The following is a 21,215-nucleotide window of genomic DNA, read 5'->3' on the forward strand; positions in this document are numbered from 1 at the left end:
GTACTACCGGTAATCCCTTAAAAAATATCATGCATGAGTAACGATTTCGCGGCAGTACCGGTCCTACTTTTATGACATCATTATTTGAAAACTGGGCGTAAACCGCGGAGCGTGGATTAAATTTTTTTGCAGTGTCACACCACAGAATACTAAAGTATTCTATGGTCACACACGCTTACTGATTGTTGTACTGTTGTTCAATGTAGTCAAACAGTTCCGAAATAAAAATAAGCTTGCAGCAACAACGCATATGTTCTGTTTGCAAGGTGTTGTATGACTGTGTTTTTAGGTGGTGTATGAAATTGGGTTTAAAAAAGACGTTTGTTTTTGACTATTTGGTAAACTTATCTGTTTTGCATGAAGATTTCATTGTATTTAAGTTCAAGTTAAAATTCTCGGCTCACTTTGTATGTTCAGCATTTTTTTAATTCAAACTAGATTTTTTTGTACAAGAAAAGCTTCAAACATCAAAATGCCATTCAAGTAAGTGCTTTCAAATATTTTTCAATTATATATCTGTTTTGTGTGAGGACATCCATCTTTAAGTACAAAAACTGCGGGCCCGCTATATCCAGTGCTTGTCCCGTCTCTCGCAGGGAAAAACGGGCCAAGTGGGCCAAGCGGGCCCACAGTTTTAGATGTGACCCAACAAATACTACATACTAGCAATTACAATACTTTTACACAAAAAAAACTTCAAAAAACAAAAACCAGTTTACTTAGAAATTGCATTGTGTCAAATATGAAATTGAATTTGCCATAAAAAACATCTTTCTGTTTCAGGTCGCCAGATGCAGATGTTACAGTTTTTCAGTTTCCCAAATCCATGTTAATCCCAAGCACATCTGCTTTCTGTCTTAAGTTGGAAACATTCCTGCGTATGGCAAACATCACTTACAAGGTAAAACCAAGATGCATATTTCAGGGTTCCCGCTGGTATGGAAAACCTGGAAAAGTTATGGAATTTAAATTTGTATTTTTAAAGCCTGGAAAAGTTTTGAAAAAAGCTAACTTTTGCAAAAGCTCTTGAAAAAGTTTGGCGCCAGTTTTACCCTGAAAATGCCAGATAAAGATAGAAATTTCTAATTACGTAATGTATGTACATTCATTTAAAGTATGGTAAATTGGCTACATATACAAAAGCCGCTTTTCTAGTTTTACTATGGGAAATGCTTGATTTTTGTTCGAATAAGGTTATGGAAATTTGGGAGGTTTTTTGAAAAGTTTTGGAAAAGTCATGGAATTTATAAACCAAAATTGCACGGGAACCCTGAAATTTAAAATTCAAATATATAGTCATTAAGTTTCCTTGATATGGGTTTGAACAAACTTCTGTTTTTGTGCAATTGCAGCAAAATGGTTTTTTTTTTCAATACTAACTGCTTTGCTACACAAATATAGCTTTTCACTTTGCAAGAAAACTTGTTTTTGATGCACAAATGCATTATTCTACATTAAGTTTTTGGTTTTACATGCTAAGAATGCTTATGCTTATGCATATATGCTTGTGTGTATTGTGTCATGTTGTTATATAACATGAATATAAAAGATTCTATACTTTGCTATTAAGAATGAAAGGACATTCTCTGGCTCCTCGAAAGGGAAACTACCTTACATCACACACAAAGGCAAGCAAGTGGAGGACTCCAACTTTATTATTAAATACATAAATAAAGAGTTAGAAATAGACCTTGATGCCAATCTGAGTCCTGCTGAGAAGGCTGTAGCTCATGGATTTAAACGTATGTGTGAAGAAAACCTTTATTGGTAAGTTTTAAAAATTGAGTTGAAATTCTTTTACTTGGTGAATAAAATCACAGCAACAATATTGCGCTATTTGCGCTAATATTACATAGTAGGAAACACCTGCACAAAGTGAAAAGCTGTGGAGTGCATAAATGTAGATGGCACAGTTGGTGGTTAAGTTTGAATGTGTTGCTTCCAAATCTTTTTAACAAGCGTTTTGTTGCAAGGCCTCATAAGAAAGTGAGTGTGTCCTGTTGTGGCTAAATATGACCTGAAAAATGTTTGAAAGACAGTCAAGAGTGTATTTATATAATATTTGTAACAGGCTTTCACACAAACATATATTGTTGATTGTCTCTGAATCTAAGAATACAAACACTGTGTTGTTGTATTTGTGTACATGATAAGTACACAACATAGTTAACCCACCCATTCACAAAATGTGTAAATTGCTATATATACCAAATAAGATTTTTACTGATAACTAAGAACAGAGTTTTGTAGCAGGTAATCCTGCACTTGAAAAACATCATTCTAAAGTGGTAAATTGATCTCTTTTTAATTGGGTAATTTTTTCGGTAACAGAAAGTATGATATCAGTGGCGCAACTAGCGGAAAATTGAGGGGGCAGGCAACGAACTACCAACTTTCCCAAAAACGATTGTATTGCTAAGTGCGTATCATAGATTGGTCGAATGGTCCGACGCGCTTTTCCACTAATAATCTAAAAAAAATGGGTTTCGTCCTTGGATTGTACGGCTCCGAATGCCGCGAAAAAGTAACACTTGTAAGTCACAAAGTCCATTCACAGACCACGACTTCGCGTGACGTCATAAATGATTCGGTTGATTCGGCCGAATTTATTCGGCAAAACCGCCGAATATTCGGTTTCGGCCGAATCAAAATTTCGTCGATTCGGTATATCACTGGTAATTATCATCGCAATACATACCGATGAAGCGATTTACTGCAGTGCCGGCGCCTTGTCCTGTCATTTGAAAGTTATTTTTAGCTTTGATACGAGCGCTGTACGAGAGCCGTTATACGCAATAACGCAGATAGAAAAGGGACCTGGCATGCCGACGAACCTGCCCCCCTAGTTGCGCCCATGTATGATATAATGTAAAAAAAATATTACCTTATGTGCATGTGTGCTTCACCTAATTGTACGCAGTTAGTAGAAGCATAGCTACTAGTGTGTTCCTTATTGCACCAGCATGACATACGTTTGATGATTTTTTTTTGAAACCAAGAACACATGGTCATGATATAAAATGAGAATCTGAACAGTGTGCGATTTGCTATTCTATCCTTATTTGCATGTTTTACATCCTTTCTAAATATGTTTAGGGTTGCTGTGTACCAGCGATGGATGGTGGAAAATGGAGCATTTCTGAAAAGAATGCCAATGACTGGAATGAGAAAGAAGCTTTTGCCTGTGCTTCTGGCAGTTAAAGTGAAACCTGGTCTTAAGAGCCAGTTACATGTAAGAAACATTAATCATATAATCAATAAACAAACACCTCACAAATAAAAAAAAACTTTGTAAAAATTGAGCTTGTGTGCAGTAAACACAGTTTAGTAATTGGGTTGAGTTTATTTCGTATGGTAAAAGTATATATAGCGTCAAAATGGCACTGAACAATCACCAAGCCAGAAATAGCTGCTGTTTTCAATAGCATTACAGTACTACTAGGGTTTCTCAAATTTGCCTCTTTGGCTTATCCCGGGATTCCGGGACAAAAACAACCTTAATCCCGGGATCTTATTCGAAATTTGTTAAATTTGTAACATTTGTTTGTTTGTTTGTTTCATTTTTATTTTTAATTGGCCAACAAAGCATCAATGCATTTCGTCTAGGCCGCCGGTAAGCTGCCTGTTATATTCCAAGTTAATTGAATCTTTTTTTGTTAGATCTTTTCAAAAATTGAAATCAGTTTCCGATTTAGGCGAAAAGCTACAGAGATAGGATTAGAACCGACAACCTTGTGACACAAGTCGATAGCGCAATAACCACTCAGCCATTTAGCATTTTACAAATTAACAGATTTTCACCAACTGGCGAGCTATAACGCGAATTTGACAAACTGAGCTATAACATGGGTTCTAACACTGTTGTACTGTTCGCAACAATAGAACTATTTGTCATTCCAGTTTGAATTGTTACAAGAAACCTCGGGGAACCCTTTAATTCACGGAAACCCTGTGGGTGTCGCACCTCTGGTTGAAGAGTGTGACTTAAAAAGCAATCAATTTTTGTCCCGGGATATCCCGGGACACAGAGAAAATTCCGGGATAATTTTTTTTGCTGAAATTGTCCGGGATTCCCGGGAAAGAAACCCTAAGTACTACCTTGCATCTTCTCTAATAAAGCTAGTTACTATATACAAGCTTGTTGCAGTTTTGTTTATGATCAAACATTTTTTTAAATTTTTCCCAAATTGCTATTGATGCATTGTTACCAATATGCTAGAAATGGTTTGAAAACACTAGTCGAATACTTTTAACTAGTTTAAAAAATGTTGATTGATTGGTTTTGTATTGTGCAGGGTCATGGAATCGGCCGTCACACCAAAGAAGAAATCTATGAAATTGGGGAAAATGACATCAAAGCACTTTCAGACTACCTAGGTACTAAATTAGTATTTAAGTATTTTTGTACATCACTAACTTTATTTATTGAGGAAGACAGGCTTTTTTGCTGTTTATACAACAGAAAATATGCTGGTCTATAGCTTCATGTTTTATATGTATCTATAAAACCCTAATTTCAGACTGCATTTTTATCAAAATCAGAGTTTTCTAAGTTTTCAAACTTGCACAATGACTGTATTTTTGCGACACACTTGGCAGAATAATTATGCAAAACATAAAATAACAGTTGCAGTTGAAACCTACAAAACAATATTTTATGTCACACTTAAATATATAGTTATGCCTCCTTAATTCACAAAAACCACTGTTCTGAAAATTTTATTCAAACCTTTCTGGTTAGGTGATAAACCGTATTTGATGGGCAACGAAGTATCAGAGGTAGACGCCACTGTGTTTGGCAACATAGCTCAGTGGGTATATGCACTGCCTGATGCGCCGCTAAAAAAGTATGTTATGGAGAGCACGAAAAATTTGGTGGAATACTGTGAACGTATCAAGGAGAAATACTGGCCAGATTGGCAAGAATGCCTCCTGCAACATCCGGATGCCAACAAACCACAAGATCAGGGTTAGTAATTTGTCACTGTCCCTGAATTTGTTGTCTGTAACTTTGTGTAGAAAAATCTTCCAGCCAAGGTTCAAAATCGTTATCAATTTGCTTTTGTAGACTTTTTAGCCCCATATAAGTTTTTCAAACTTTGTTAAAAACAGCTTTATAGCTGCATTTGCTGTTAGCGATCAAGCATATATTGTCAAACAAATGTTGTTGTTTTATTGTGCAATATAGAAATCTGGGTATGTTCACATAAATAACAGAAAAACATTTGTTGTTGCTAAACATGTAGTTCAGAAAAATACATACACAATGTTTTAGCCATTGTTGGAGATAGTACAATTCTTACAGTCATCATGTAAAAGTTCATACATTAACATTTTATAAAATGAATTTCCCATTTTACAGCAAAACCAGCTGAGCCAGCTGCTGGAGACGCAGAAGCAAAACCTGAAGAACCTGCTGTGAATGGAGAGCAGGAAAAACAAGCTGAAGGAGCCGAAGAACAAAATGCAGCAGGTAAGATTATGTGGTTTAAATACATGTATATGACTTGTGTCATGTCTGCTTTGGATATGTTTTTGTTTGTGGAACATGTTTCCTAAAATACAGTAGGCTTCTCACACCATTTAGTGATATCAAGTGTGTGTGTGGTTTATTCCTTTACTATGTTGGTATCTTTGACAGAGTTTGATGTGATTTGCTTGAATCTTGACAGAGAACTGAATTCCAAAGCTGGTGTGTGTGTGTTGCCTTTGTGCTAGCTCTTGACAATGTAAATATATATGTCGTGATAGATGTACTGTCACAATGACCAGTTATTGGAACATGTCCTGTAAAGACATTATGTATATTTTGGCTTAAATTTCCCCTCCAAATCCCCCCTTTAAAAAACACTACATATATTTGGTTTACCCTTGAAATATACCAGATTTTAGCATCCACATACTTGACCATGTGACATATACCTAGTTGTGCCTTAAGCAATTGACCCCAACATTTCAAATTCGTCAAAACAATACGTACACCTGGTTTTTGTTGCCTTTTATCTAGTAATTTCCAATATTATAAGTCAGTGGTTCTCAAACTTTTTTTGTTGCGACGCCCCTGGACAAGTTTTTCTGGACTTGTGACACACCAGTAAATAAATGTTAATGAGGAAACTTATTTTTAAAGTTGGGTTTATTGATACAACAATAAAAAGTTACGAAACGGAACTATTCTGCGACGCCCTTGGAAAATTGAAGCGACGCACCAGGGCGTCGCGACGCACAGTTTGAGAACCACTGTTATAAGTCATCGCTTTCCGCGTTTAGTAGTAACTGTTTAGGGGTGCTCAGCTGGCCAGAAAAAACCTTGTACTTTGACCAGGCATAGTCCAGTTGTTCACATCCCAAACTGGGTACAAATATGGCAACAAGCCAATGATTGTTTTCACTTGGCTGCCTGGTCACATGTGGTACAGTGCTGGGCAAACAAGGAAGTATCCAAAGCGTTAGAAATCTGTTTACTGTTTTGCAACTCCTTGCGCTTTTCTGCAACTCTTTGCACTAAGTTAAGTAACAATAATGACCCTATTTTGAATTCTTCCTTAAGTGTCGTTTCAATTTATACCCATTATATGCAGCGATTCCTGGTATAGGCCAATTCTCTAAACATGTAGTGTGAAAGTTTGCTTTACAACAGGAACACACAAAATGCCTTTACCAGCGACTGAAGATTCATTTGTACTAGTTTATTTGAGTCTAGCATGTAGTTGTAAATATTTCTTAAGGCCTTATTGGGGGCCTGATAGATTCTATTTTCAAATAAAGGTTATTTTAAGACAATGTATTCCCATGATTAAAAAAAACTTCTACCGACACCTCATTCAAATAGAATACCAACAAAACGCAGTGCTATGTTTGAATAATATAAAAGCAAATGCTTGTGACTCAAAATCAGTAAACACGAAGTTGTTAAAAATCGAAATGTACGTCTTCAGTCTCTGAAAACTTATCCAAAAAATCTATATTTGCTTCGTTTAAAAGCAGGTTTCTATATAGTCAGGGTTGCCACCGACATGGACCCCAAAGTAAGGACAACCGAATTTTTTGGTCTAAAATGAAAACAAACATTTTTTGAACAATCTTTGCATTTATACGAGTACGACCTATGACATATCACATGCCACAGTTTTGTTGGTAGAAATACGTGTGCATCTCACGACAGGTCCAGGTATATTTTTACTTGTAGCAGGGATTTGACTCGTATTTGTTAAAAACAAAAAAGGACTCAAGTCAAAAACAAGGACATTTTTCTAAGACATAGACCTTCTAAATAAGGACAAATCTTAGAAATAAGGAAGGTATGACAACCCTGTATATAGTTAAGGTGGGTGAAATGTCGTGTTGCCCTTGCTTGCTCAAATTGCGTACCAGGAAGGGATTACAACGTCCCCTTGCCTTCCGGATGTAATTTACATCTGAGCAGACTAGCACGTTGACTCTTTCCTCCTAAAACACGTCAATGTCTTGCAGGTGATGTTCCAGCAGAACAAACCAACGGTGAAGCTGAGCCTTCACAAGAGACCGATGCTAAACCCGAACCCGAACAGGTAAAGTGTTGCTGCTGTCCGCAATTTTAGGATTATTATATGAATCTTGTGCTTGGGCGTGTATTTTATCCTTCCCCTGTAGAATGGTTTTTGGTTTTTATAAACTACGCTCTATGGGATGTTGAAATTTAGTGATCATTGGAGATATGACGTAAGAGTATCGCACGTTCTTTTGGTTTGTGGGTTTCGACATGTTTGAATATATTACATAAGGGGTGTTGCAACTCCCATCACTTCGGGATTAAATACACAGTTAACATGATGGCATCAACCGTATTGACCGTTCTAATACGGTGTTGGTGACACCAAATAGGGGGATATATACGTATTTGAACACATAAATCACTGTTTTTGTTTTATCTAAGGCTTTTAGCGTCTAAAAACTTTAAATTTATTAATACCTAACAGTGATCGTTAGCTTAAGTCTTGCTGTTGGTGGTTTTTCGTTCCATTTCTGAAACTGTGGTTTTGTAAACTCAAAGATAACGTTTTAAGGATACTTTAATTTTCAAATTATACTCTTTGTTGTGTGTAAAGCAGAAACAACATTTAAGTGTTACAAGTTAAATCTTCTATACACACACATACATATATGTCATATCCCTTTGAATTTGCCCTGCTGGACATAATTTCAATGACGCTTTTTGCATGAGAGTCACAAAACATCCGGTCGTCACAGCAACCGTCAGGCTTGACCTTTGGCAGTTATCGACATGTTTTCTCTCTGGCATTTTGCGCGTGTTAAATAATGCATAACATGTAAAAGCTGGTGCCTATAGTGGTTGTTACTGCGTGTAAGTAGGAGAAACAGATTTATGGTGTTTTTTTGAGCTTTAAAACTTCGGTTACATCAATAACATGGTTGGGTGTTAAAATCCGATTAGAATTCGACAATTTTGGTGGTTTCGTTAAACCTAAACCTAAAAACAAATGGCTGTTTCAAGTTCGTTTCTGACAACACACTAGTTTTGGGTCTTTAGCTGTCATCACTTTTAACAGCAGTCTATGCAGTTGAAGTTTTCTACCTGTCACATATGATGTAACAAAGTAGTTTTAGCTAGCTAAGCGCAAATTCGAGATTTCTTTATTATAAAACACCGATAAAATTGAAATCAAAATGTTACGCATTTGATAAAGTACTTGCTTGAGAAACAATGGTGTAATTTGGTGGAGCATTCAAAATACTTTTAATTTATAAAAGTACTAAAACCTACCGAAATAATGGAAACCACCGTCTAACTCTAAAACAAGCACCAAAAACGCTGTTGTTTCCGGTTGTGCATTATTCATTTCCACTGATGATGACAATTGTTTTTGTCAAAACGTTTCCCTTATAAAATCTCTACGCTTTATTCTACATCGCTGGCAATTATATTTTTAACAAAACACTACAATGTTGTGACTATTTTGTTTTCACAGGTCGAACAAGCCGAGACAAAAGCAGACGAACAGACTGCCGCTTCTTAAGCCCGAAATGCAAAATTCCGACACCAATGCAACGTTCTATTACAGCCGATACTCCACCACACACGCACTGTCACCAACTATCTGCTACCTTGTTTGTTACGTCATTGTCTATTGCGTCATCATCACACCTCGTCACCAAAGCATCGTTACATGTTAGATCTATATTTCACGATATATTGCCCAACTAAGTATCTCAATGTAAAAACCCGAACAAGAATGTTTTGAGAAACGCTGTTCAGCATCTCACATCAGTGTAATATGATTATGGGTATCCCAAAGGGTAACTGCCTAACCTTGAACGTGTACTCATAGGTAGAGCTACTTACACCATCACTAACGTCAGCCGCACATTTAGCTAATTTTCGATAGGTTGCGCGAAGCTGAATTGTTTCTTTAGCGGCTAAGAGGGGTAGGGTTGAGAAGTACGTTTTTGAAAATTTTGCATCAATAACTAAATTAGAGTTAGTTTCATTGAAATTTTGATGATAATACCTAACCCCAACCCCAATAGCATATTTTGAGATATACCGTTTTCAATAGAAATTGTGCTCTTTGCGCCACCTATCGAAAATTAGCTAATTGTGCGGCTGACAAGAGTTATGGTGTTAGTAGATTTTCCGTACTAATAAGGCAATTGGTACTGTCAGTAACCCGTTGTATATGTTAACCATGGTACATATTAACTTTAGCATTAATTTCGGCATCTCTAATCAACAATTGTAACTTTTTGTGTAACAACATATCCAAGTTAGCAATTTATTGTTGTTCACAGATGTTGTATAGAATGTAAATACTAACTGTTGTCGGTTTGCCACGCCTCTTACGCGCCCTTTTTTACGTCACCAGTTCCAGCCAATCATCATCACGCAGTTAAAGCAAGTGCAATTTAGGGTGTTTCATTTGTTTAAAGGAGCAATATGTGCATTGCAGTGTTCTGATGTCGTTAGATTTTTTTGCTGTGCCATTAAGTACTTTTTTATTTTGAAGCTTGGAAACGGCTGTTTTTGGACCTGGTATAATGTAATTTTCTTTCTCATAGTTCTAACGCATTCGTGTTTTTGCGTTTGTTTCTTTTTTTCAGCTTATGGGACTTGACCAGCGTACTGAACCTTACACAGTCTATAATACATTGTCTAACGTAACTGCATTGAAAAGTTGGCTTTTTCCATTCAGGTTTAGGTGGTATTGGTATGGTCCGAGGAAATGTATTTTCTTTCCCAATCATGTGTTCTAAACCAGAAAAAGGGAAATCCCTACTAGGGAAATTTACATTCGAAAAGCATTAATAAGACGAGAATTTACTGACTCAAATGACAAATATAGGATTTCGACCATTCAGTTTCTTTATAGTTTGCTGTCGAGTTGATAAAATCAGGATAAACGCAGTATAGTGAGTGTATGCCAAAACGATCCGAAAAGTGCCGACTTAAATGTGACGAAGTACTGCACTATCTTGAGTCTGTCATAAAGTTAGGACCTGAGCCCAAAAAAGTCCCAAACCCGGCCACTTTCCAACGTTTTCTCAAAAACCAATTTTGGCCTGAAAGTTAATAAAAATGGCACAAAGGCGGTACCAAGTGTAAGGAGGCCCTAATCAAGTCCGAACGCGATTTACAATTCTGGTTTTCAAAAGCGTTTTTCTTAATAAACTCTAAACATTATCTTGGTGTAGTCTCCATGTTACATCGCCTTTAATTGATGCATTTGTTTCTTTGGCTTCGTTATAAACAAGCTTGCAATTTTGGAACGTTAAAAAATCTTTCTACTATAGCAGTGGTTCTCAAACTTTTTTTTATAGCGACGCCTCTGGACAAGTTTTCTGGACTTGCGACGCACCAGCAAATAAAAGTTAATGAGGTAACTTATTATTAAAGTTATGTTTTTTGATACAACAACAAAAATCCACGAAACGGAACTATTCTGCGATGCCCTAGGAAAATTGAAACGACGCACCAGGGCGTCGCGACGCACAGTTTGAGAACCACTGCACTATAGGGTTACCGAGCGTTCAGAATTTCCAGGACATATCCAGTATTCGGGCGTAAAATTTGTGTCCGGAATTTAAAAAAATAAGTTACAGTCCCAATGTCCGGAATTCGAAATCTATAGTATAGTCAACAAGTTCTTAAAGTTGCCGATTCAAGCAAAAGAGATAAATGTCTCATCACTTTAATGTTCAAAACCTACTGCTTTGGTTTAATCCTTGTTACGGCGAACAAGTATGTTCAAACCGCTGTACGTTTACTGTTTTATGTTCATTTCTTATACACTATGCCAGGGGTCACCAAACTTTTTTCACTGCGGGCCGGATATGTTTAATACTGAATCGCGCGGGCCGCATAGTTTATAAGCCCTTGCGCCGTCTTTCCAAACTTAGCCCGCGAAGCAATGTTTGTAGGGTCGCCAAGATATGGTCTTTCTATAATCCCATTAAAATCTGGTGGTGCGACTGTTTAAAACTGTATAGTTAGTCTTATCTTACGAGCAATGCTTTTATATTACATCACAAGTAAAACAGATGACAATTGCTTGCGCACAATTAACACTTGTAGTCTTGTCTGTGACGTAACAAACTGGCTTTGAATCAATCTCGGGCGAATCCTATGAAACTATTTAATCTACTTATCGCGACAGGGCAACTTTCGTAAGGAGTAGATTAATTTTTGAATCTTACAAACTTATCAATACGATTTGGCAAACCAAAAAATGCGGCCAGAGTTTGGTGCAGACATGAGGCCATTCGTATTCGAATGCATTCGAATACAGGTTTTGCCACCTTCGTGCTGTATTCGAATGATTTTGGCTTTCGTTCGATAGTGCATGAATACAATTCGAAGAGTTGAAGTTAACTTTTGAACCGACAATTCATGAATACAAAAACTTGAGTAAATTTATTCGAATAGAATTCGAATTGTTGTAGGTTTTTGCCAACCTAAGAATTTGCAAATTCGAATAGGCTACTCGATATTTTTTTACGAATACAATTCGAATTGTTGTCGGCCTTTGGCAAGGTAACAATTCTTAAAATCGAATACATGACTACATTTGTACGAATACCATTCGAATTGTTGTCAGCCTGTGGCTACGTAACAATTCGCAAAATCGAATACATGACTACATTTTTACGAATACAATTCGAATTGTTGTCAGCCTTTGGCAACGTAAGATACGTAAAATCGAATACATGACCACATTTTTACGAATACAATTCGAATTGTCGATTACCTCCAGACTAGAAGTAGTTGAGAATATTTTGCTACATATTTTTGCCAAATACATTCGAATACAATTCAAATTGGCAGTGAATGTGACCTGATTTGACGAGTTTTTGTTTATGTTACGAAACAATGACATATAGAAGTTTACTTGTGACGTTACATAAATGGAATTGTGTTACAAAGCTTGCAACATTTGGTTGTTCTCAGCACATGACAGGTGTAGCGCAGGGCTGCCAAAGCTTGGGTTTTGCCCCAAGATCTTGGGTTTTTACTTGTCGTCTTGGGTTCTTGGGTTTTATTTTGAAAATTATAGCAATTCTTGGGTTTTGAGTCCTATTGATGAAATAAATATATGTAAGAACTATTTTTAACAAAAAAAGTGTTTCGGGTAGCTGCACTGTTTAGGCCTCACTTTTATTTTCTCTCTTTTCTATACCTTAATTCTTTCTAGATTAGTATACAGTGATAGCAATCGTTGCATAAATGAGAAAATGGTATGCTATGAGTTTTAAAGAAGAATGGTTGAAAGAAGTAGAATTTAAAGAATGGCTGATTCAAGATTCTAAAGATAGCGTTTCAAGCTATTGTAGGTGCTGTAATTAAAAATGCAAATAAATCAATGCTCGTTAAACATAAAAACTCTGCTAACCATCACAGAAGTTTTAAAGCTGCTAAATATACTGTAGACATTACTAATTTTATGAAAAAGAAAACATGATGATCATCAAACAGCCAAGAGTGAACTGGCAATTGCTGCATATTTTATTGAACATAATGCTTGCATTGACCATTTCCTACCAGTTTGTAAAGTTGCATTTCCGGACAGTAAATTTGCCAATGAAACGAGTAAATTTCCTAATTAATTGCATTTCTAACCACATTTTGCAATCTTGGGTTTTCATTTAAATTCTTGGGTTGTTTTGCTGTGAGTCTTGGGTTTTGTTGAAACTCTCATTGGCAGCCCTGGTGTAGCGTGTTCATGAAGCAAACATTTCATGTAAATTTGGTGAAATTTTTATGACGGAGACTTAAATCAGTCAAGCTAATGTGGCAAAAAAGCTCGTTGGTTTACATTTTTACCAATAAATTTGCAATTCATAAACCCATGTTACTTTTTGATCGAATACCTTTTAAGTTTCGGGGCATTTTATTTCTTTTATTTTTCGCAACTACAAATATCCGAATCGGTGCATTCGAATTGTTTGCTTCTTACAGCAACTGAACAGTTCGTGAATACAAATAACTAGAACTATTAATTCGAATACAATTCGGATTGCTTCATCTCAAAAAGTACGAAATATTCATGAATACGAATACACGCTTGGGGTTTATTCGAATAGTATTCGAATTACACGTTGTTGTTTTTTGGTCATCTATTCATGAATACTAATACTTGACACGCTTTATTCGAATACAATTCGAATTGCTGCCACCTCAACATTACGAAACAATTCGTGAATACGAATACCTGACTTGCATTATTCGAATACAATTTGAATTGCCGAACTTTAAAAAGTGCGTAGAATTCATGAATACGAATACATGCCTTGGTTTATTCGAATAGTATTCGAATTACTTGTCGTTGTAGTTTAGTCAACAATTCATGAATACAAATACTTGACTCGTTTTATTCGAATACCATTCGAATTGCTGTCACTCAAAAATTACAAAGTATTGATGAATTCGAATACAGTCATGCAGGTATTCGTAAAGTATTCGAATACAGGACGCGTGTATTCGACCCCATGTCTGGTTTGGTGACCCCTGCACTATCCTATAAAACGTTTCTACTACTACTTGGTATAAGTTAAGAAATTCAAAATAGAAGACCAACTTTAAAAAACATTTTTTGTAAACAATTCAGTGATAATGTCCCAGTAGGAAGTGAAGGCTCGTTTAACCAAAATGTCAGAAACATTCCTCATTTATCATAAATGTAATAGGTAAAATGCAATGAAATATGCAAACTTAATGACAAAATTCAGCACTGACCAAAAATACCAACACAAAATCCACCAACCATTGAAGTTTCATAAATTTTTGCTTTAAACAAAAATTACCCTATTTGGTAAAACCAGTTGTGCATTGTTCATTAATTAACTCCCGAAGGCAAATAAACCAAACTAAAATTTGTAAGTAAACACAATATGGGCCACATTAATCACCACCAGATTATTTGCCTATCGAATGTTCTGGAAGTCAACCACTTTATTTGCCGGATAAATTCCAATCTTCTTATTCCTTTCATTCATTCCTTTCCAATATCCGCTTCTCCAATCTTGTGTCATTGGCTTGATCCGATCCCCAACCTCCAACATCAGTTCGTTGCCATGCGACGGAAGATGCTGGATGGTGACCACGTGCCAACTCGGGAGCGCCGCTTTGTGGTAGTTGTACCTCCAATCTATGGATTTGACGCTTTGCGTGTCGTCACCATTCTTTACTTGCTTGAGTTCAAATACGAGCCGACATATCTGGGAAATTTGAAGGTATCCGAGTAAATTATTTTCATTTTTTTTATTTACGAAGCTGACATGTGCAGGCTATATAAGGCAGGCAACGGTGCTTGTGATTCAACTCTCGGCGGTTCACCACTTAGCCTGTGTAGCTTAGTTGGTAAAGCGCGAGTCCCGGAAAGACTCCTATTGTGGGGTCTTATCCCACCACAGGCTAGATTTTTCCAGCCTATGCCTTGCCATATGGTGGTGAATGCTTGGTGACCGGCTGATTCGTTAAGACGCATTTAATGGACCTGGCGTACTGTGATTTCTATTTGGATTACAAACTGACGATGCCTATTTTAGGCGAAATGTACATTCCGAAGTTTTACACCGACTAAATTTGCTTTTTGGAAACGTGCTTTCATATGCAGCTATTTTAAATTCTGGGTTAAAACCCCGAATGGATCTGCTCAAAGTAATGGTACAAAAAACACTTTTACAAGAAGTTAACTCAGGAAACTCTTGCGCACAAAATATATATAAGTAAAAAAAAATTGCTTTGTGTCAATCAATCAGTCTGTTTTTTCTTAATGTCATCACTTCTACCTGCTGTTTGAATGATAAGATTTACATTCCAAAACGGGACTATTGGATCGTAGGTTGGTTAAGAGAAGGAAAAAGGGGGTTTTGCGTGAATTGATGATGTATGATGCCTTGATGGGATTAATAATGCAAAACACAGGCAAATGCGTTCAGCGGAGCATTTAGAATAAATAGGTAAATAATGTGTAAAATTGAGCTAGAGTTCTACATTCAAAAGTATAGTAAAATATGTCATAGCAATCTATTTACCCTGATTTTTTAACCTAACATCAGTCTGGCCAATCAGGGTCATTGATTCATTATACTTACGTTAGATGTCATCGTACAAACGACAAATGTGCATCTTGTGAGGCGAAACACGTCCAGTGCAACATGCTGTATGCCAACATCAGTATATCGTGAGTGTTTGTTGAAAGCATTTTCGATACTCGCTTGGTCGTAACTCACATCGTACTCCGGGTATCTATGAACCAAATACAAATAATGTTATTGTGCGGATTTTTTTTTTCGCTTGATGAAAGGATACATAGCTACACAATTCAGCTGAACAATCACCAAGCCGGAAATTGATGCAATTTTAAAACGTTATGGAGCGCAAAATAGTAATAGCACAATATGGTGGATCATGAATGAACGCGCTGCAGCTACACCGCATTATGAAACTTTATGTGACGGAAGCACATTTCTCCTTCAGCTTCGAGTTATAAGCGCAAGTTTCAAGTCAACCTAGGCCGAATCCGGTCTAAATCCGATGTTTGTAAACAATTCCGAAATAGGCCCGAGAGGTTAGAACTATAAGGACAAAATACAATACAAATGGTGCGGACTGTATAAGGTAAGCCGGTTACATTTAAACCCAGTCCCGAAAAATGCAAACAAAACCGGCCCAAAAGTAGATATCTTTTCGTATACTTTCATTCAGTTCAAAAAGTAATTTAGCTGGCGTTTTTTGCTTAGAAACATCCGAATAAAGAAACATGCTGAACACTAACTTTTCGATTATTTCGTCCAAAGCAGTAGGGTCATCGGTTGCAATAAAAACCCTTTTTCTCGGAAGGTTTTTCTTTCCCATCATATCAATTTCTCGTTGATTAAACCAATCCTCAACGGGCGCCATGTATTCTTCCACAGAATGATATTCGCTTTCGTATTTCAGTTTGTCCGTTCTTCTAATGTGAACTCTGTAGAGACAAATGAACTTATGAATATGAGGGAAACCATAAGTACGATATGATTTCAATGACGTCATATGTTGCAGGCAGTGGCGTCATGCTAAAACTGAACTTAAAGTATACTTTACATATATGTTTTAAAAGAGACAGCTTTTCAGAACTCACATGGAATATTGGAACTCACGGGTTAAGGAATGTTATGGAATTTTCCCATCGAATTTGTAAGCCAACAGATTTAAAAAACTGTTTCGAGATCTGTTTCAATCCTAATGCGGTGGTTTTGCCCTTTTTCGGGCATGCCTTGCAAATTACTTTAAATCCTTACGTTCTTTGTGGAAATATACAAACCTACTATTCTTTCACAAAGACAAAAATAACAAGAAAAAAATGGCGCTTTTTCAGCTGAATAGGTCAAAAACTTGGATTAAAATGGCTTAACAAAGGCAACCGTATTTGGCAAAATAAAGTATCATGATCTTACCCGACTATCTGTTGTGTAAAATCAAATCCTTCATCGATTTTCGCCCCCACTTCGGGTCGTAGTTTGAGCAAATAGTAAGCCGCCTGGCCCATCCACCATGCCATGGGGTTGCTATGCAACTCACGTACCCGACGTTTTACGTCATCAGGTACTGACGTAAGATCGAATTCAAAAGGAGAATTGTTACCTGGGTGATATGAATAGTTGTCGTGTAATGCAAGATTGCGTTTTTGGGAAAAATAAAAAGAAATAGTGCACATTGCGACATAAATAAATCTGCACAAAATTTCAAGCATTGACCTTAAGCTGCTTGTCTACTATATACATAAACAGAAATTAAAATATGATCTGTTTGTCAACACAATATTTAACCATAGATAACTTAATTAAACTCGCCTTTAATTTCTTCAATCGGTGTGGGGATATACAATGCGTTGCATGGATTGTCGACTGGAAAGAACGAAGTTTCAAAAATCTCTCTTTTAATGTGTCTGAAGTCTGAGGTGCTTGTTACGTTTCGAAATGCAATAACGAAGCTTTTACGGGATTGCAGAGCCAGCAGCACACACGGGGTAAGAAAATGGACACTGCATGTGAACCCACAAGTTGGGAGAACGCACTCGAAAAACTGGTTGTCTTTGCACACAGCATGTCCAGCCTGCACAAACAGATACGTTTGTTAGATCACAATAGCAAGATTTGCGAGAATTCTTTTAGGGTAGTGTTTATCAACCTGGGGTCGCGACCCCGAACTGTTACTGTGACACAGTGTACAAAATGGTGAGAACCACTGTTTTAGGGTATAAACACGAATTTGGATTGTGTGCGCAAAAGCAAAACCTTGGACTTGGTTCCCAACTGGGGAGGAATTTCTCCCTAGAAAAGAAATATAAAACTAAAGGAAAGGAATTTTATTACGTGATTTGTAAATGGGAACTTTAAGCTCAGGGAATGTGAAGGTGATAAGAATACCTAATTTCAAAAGATCTTTGGTTTAATTAACATCGACTATGTGATATATGAGAAAGAAATGAAATGTTGAACCCCACCCTCTTTCCCTAACACGGGTGGTTAGCTTTTAGGTCCCAGATTATGCCCTAAACTTTGTCGCGATTTTTTACGTCTGATCATTATGCGCAGCTATTTCCGGCTTGGTGAATATGTTAGCGCAATTGTGCTGCTACAGATTTGCCCGGCGAAATAAACTCAACTCAATTGTTGAGGGAAATATTTTTACCCTAATAATTTCACAACTTTTTCAAACTTTTTTATGAACAAAACACCGCTTACATGTTTAATTTTTTCGTGTTTAAGAGTGCTAGTTCTAAGCGGAATCACACATATGCGTACAGGTCATTGAGTCAAAAATAAATCATAACCTGTTACAGTGACTTAATTTTTATGACACAAATAATATACCTGTTGTATTTCACCTATTTTTTTCTGGACAACATTTCCAAGTCGTTTCAATTCCTGATTTTTTGATTGCTGTAAACACGATATTTCTGGTCTGTGGACAGAAAAAATCAAATACTGGATTTTCACATTCCCGGGCAAACATAGCAACAGAAATACATAACTACTGCCAGAAACTAAATGTTTACTCTCAAACTTTGCACAATTTAACAGTTTCTATTGGCGTGTGAAAACTACTGACATATTTCTATGTTAAGTTAGATGATGCTCAAGACCAACACACCATTTCGTAAAAGTAAAAAAACACTTAAAAATTCAGCGAATTGCCTTCAAAGTTGCGTATACAACAAAGCAACAATCAGCAAAAAATACGAAGTGGCAAAACGTCCTCAAACTCACACAATCTGCAAAATTTAGAATATGGATAATTTACCTACTTGTAATCGGTGTCAATGGCCAGACTGTCTGTAAGTTAACAAAGAGGTGATAATTTACCGCATAAATTGCCAACATTCAATCCTTACCTTCTCTGCATAATGTACAGGTCAATATCCCCATTCTGCGAATAAAATATATACAAAGTAACGTAGTTTTGAAATACTCCGGCAACCAAAATGTTTAGAGTTAAATTGAAAGTGCATTTTTGTCTCTTTCTTTTACGATAATATATTGGATTGGCGACACAACGTAGATTTACTCAAACAAAGAAATAGATTATTTAGACTAGCTGGCATTTGTAAGGTTCTTGGTTTGGTGAACTTATTTACAAACGAATAGATCTAATTCGTTTACCTTTTCGGTAGAAGCTGAAAGACTGTCAGTTGCACCATCAAAATACTTGCCACTGCCTTGATACAAATACACCTGTTCATATTTATTCTTCTATTATCCTGATGCTGTTTTAGTCGCAACAACCGTAAGTACGCACTTTTTTTAACTACAAAGACCAGTTGGAAATCAAATTTTTATCTAATTCTTCAAGTAAACTGAACAAGCACAATATTTAATCGTAACGTGTGCGTTTTTTTACAGTGGTAAACGGTACAATAAGTGACAATAATGTGAAAATCGAGCTACTTCCGTTGGCATACATCCCATGCATATACGCGCTGACAATCTATATCAGTTGTGAAACAGTTTTGTGATGAAATCGGGCAGGACTTCACACTCGGACACAATTAAATTTCACTTTGACGAACCAAGCTTTCGGGCTGTTTTTGTTTAAGATGTAAACAACATAAAAATAATGGTTTTATGCTCAAATTGGGTTGAGGTTATATTCTTTAGGTGAAGAAATTTGCGACAGGAAATTTGAAGATCGCTAAGTGTTTATGGCGCCATGGAGTTGTGGTGTGGGTTTAAATCCCACCTCGACCGCTTGTGTTTCCCTAAGCAAGAAAACTGAAGGGGCACTGTTCCAACCTCGAACTAAATTGAAGTAACCGAATAAAAAAACATAGAAATAACCCAAACGACTAGCGCTCAAACAGACAGCTCGGCGGTGGACTCATTGCCAGCATACCGCGTCAAGGCGTTGCCCCCCCAACCGATGATAAAATGAAACAACAAACAAACAAAACGATCCTGGCAGCTGGGTAGACAAGTTTTACACCAGCTTAATGCAGTCAAACAGATATTGTTTGAAGAATTCAACATAACGCTAGGATCGTGAATAGAAGACTGTCCGCCGTGTTAACGTCCCTTCTGGCCGTAGACCCAGTTGCAAGTGGACACTGCTCGTGTTTCAACTTTGCTTCATGTGATTGTAAATTGCAGCGTTGTTTTCTCACAGCGTCGGTAGTAGTCTTGTGAAGGACAAAGCAATGGCTACAGCAGTTTGACCGGCGCCCCATATAAACGCCACTCGCGCCGGCATTTTCCATGCAAGCGTTTCATATACACCTGCAATCACTGCACCTGTAATAACCAAATAAGAATATCAGACACTAGAGGTCGGCAACCTTTTAAGGCAGCATGCCAAAGTACCCAACATTTTTGTGTGAAATAGAGGTTTATTCTACCAGGTAGCCTAATTAATTTCAATAAAAGAATTATTTTCAATAAAAGGGAAGCAGAATCGTGCGTGGAGCCTGGTGAAATAAATATCATAGTGAACTGAAAACCTGAAATGTATTAGTTTTCAAAAAGTACATGAAGATGAATTAGCAAGTTGTTTAGCATCAGCTCACATGTCAACATTGGCATGCACACCAAATTTTCACTTTATGGGAGGACAAAATCACACCTTAAACGTATGTCCAGGAAATTCACTATACTTTCATGAGGTTAATTTTATGGGTTGTAAAAACAAAATAGTTCAAATAATATCAAATTTTATATTTACTGAACATAACTAAAGATCCAAACAGCGCCACCATTTGGTAAAAATATTCAAGTCTTACTTGTTATAATTCCTCCAGTAAGAGGAACAATTACCCCAATGATTGCCAGAGAGAGACAATACCATCGACCTTGACTGTGTTTGTGTAAGGTACAAAATCCAATAAGTGCAGCAAGACCATACACAAAAATGGATGAAAACAGAACCCAAAGAAATATCCACCACCACATATCTGCAAAATGATGGTTTCACAAAGCAATTTAGTTTCGTACAAATACTACATCCCATATAATTAAAGTGCTTTACGAAAGCGAAACAAGATTTTTTTTCAATTTGGTTTAAATAGTGCTCTATACAATGCCTTAGAACTGATTACAAGCATACAAAAACTGGACTTATATTTGTGTCAGATAACTTAAAGCATTGACTCAGTTTAGCAGTAGTTTATAAAATTGGTTACCAACCTCTAAATTCCTCCAAATTGTCAGTTGAAAAAAACCAGGTGCTTAAATCATTCATATTTAAT

General features: G+C 36.7%; 3 protein-coding genes across 3 annotated transcripts; 1 reads left to right on the forward strand and 2 right to left on the reverse strand.

The window, feature by feature from the left end:
* Nucleotides 1–337: 337 nt before the first annotated feature.
* LOC145223373 (failed axon connections homolog) lies at nt 338–10,164 on the forward strand. The gene is made up of 9 exons (XM_080089790.1): nt 338–483; nt 784–901; nt 1,571–1,767; nt 3,097–3,232; nt 4,296–4,377; nt 4,742–4,969; nt 5,363–5,473; nt 7,474–7,550; nt 8,970–10,164. Exons 1-9 carry the CDS (start codon nt 410–412, stop codon nt 9,015–9,017), a joined length of 1,071 nt encoding a protein of 356 aa, XP_079945916.1. The 5' UTR covers nt 338–409; the 3' UTR covers nt 9,018–10,164.
* Nucleotides 10,165–14,256: 4,092 nt separating this feature from the next.
* LOC145223670 (alpha-(1,6)-fucosyltransferase-like) lies at nt 14,257–19,287 on the reverse strand. The gene is made up of 8 exons (XM_080090067.1): nt 18,873–19,287; nt 18,786–18,813; nt 18,352–18,442; nt 17,329–17,590; nt 16,933–17,119; nt 16,272–16,460; nt 15,589–15,742; nt 14,257–14,709 (listed from the first exon to the last, which is right to left on the reverse strand). The coding sequence occupies exons 1-8, from the start codon at nt 18,904–18,906 to the stop codon at nt 14,416–14,418; spliced, it is 1,239 nt and encodes a 412-aa protein (XP_079946193.1). The 5' UTR covers nt 18,907–19,287; the 3' UTR covers nt 14,257–14,415.
* A 63-nt stretch (nt 19,288–19,350) lies between these two features.
* LOC145222067 (transmembrane protein 170B-like) lies at nt 19,351–21,215 on the reverse strand. The gene is made up of 3 exons (XM_080088077.1): nt 21,154–21,215; nt 20,751–20,921; nt 19,351–20,265 (listed from the first exon to the last, which is right to left on the reverse strand). The coding sequence occupies exons 1-3, from the start codon at nt 21,206–21,208 to the stop codon at nt 20,135–20,137; spliced, it is 357 nt and encodes a 118-aa protein (XP_079944203.1). The 5' UTR covers nt 21,209–21,215; the 3' UTR covers nt 19,351–20,134.

This window comes from Phallusia mammillata, chromosome 4, assembly GCF_965637545.1.
Source record: "Phallusia mammillata chromosome 4, kaPhaMamm4.hap1.1, whole genome shotgun sequence".
NCBI classification, from domain to species: Eukaryota; Metazoa; Chordata; class Ascidiacea; order Phlebobranchia; family Ascidiidae; genus Phallusia; species Phallusia mammillata.

What these genes read in the sequence shown, in the direction of transcription:
- LOC145223373 (XM_080089790.1), top strand. Translation starts at nt 410, where the DNA reads ATGTTCAGCATTTTTTTAATTCAAACTAGATTTTTTTGTACAAGAAAA. An exon ending in GTCTTAAGAGCCAGTTACAT is followed by an intron (nt 3,233 to 4,295) that starts GTAAGAAACATT and finishes TGTATTGTGCAG; the next exon opens with GGTCATGGAATCGGCCGTCA. An exon ending in CAACAAACCACAAGATCAGG is followed by an intron (nt 4,970 to 5,362) that starts GTTAGTAATTTG and finishes CCCATTTTACAG; the next exon opens with CAAAACCAGCTGAGCCAGCT.
- LOC145223670 (XM_080090067.1), bottom strand. Translation starts at nt 18,906, where the DNA reads ATGGGGATATTGACCTGTACATTATGCAGAGAAG. An exon ending in CTGTACATTATGCAGAGAAG is followed by an intron (nt 18,814 to 18,872) that starts GTAAGGATTGAA and finishes GTTAACTTACAG; the next exon opens with ACAGTCTGGCCATTGACACC. An exon ending in AAATAGGTGAAATACAACAG is followed by an intron (nt 17,591 to 18,351) that starts GTATATTATTTG and finishes CTGTTTGTGCAG; the next exon opens with GCTGGACATGCTGTGTGCAA.
- LOC145222067 (XM_080088077.1), bottom strand. Translation starts at nt 21,208, where the DNA reads ATGAATGATTTAAGCACCTGGTTTTTTTCAACTGACAATTTGGAGGAA. An exon ending in CAATTTGGAGGAATTTAGAG is followed by an intron (nt 20,922 to 21,153) that starts GTTGGTAACCAA and finishes ATCATTTTGCAG; the next exon opens with ATATGTGGTGGTGGATATTT. An exon ending in TACTGGAGGAATTATAACAA is followed by an intron (nt 20,266 to 20,750) that starts GTAAGACTTGAA and finishes TGGTTATTACAG; the next exon opens with GTGCAGTGATTGCAGGTGTA.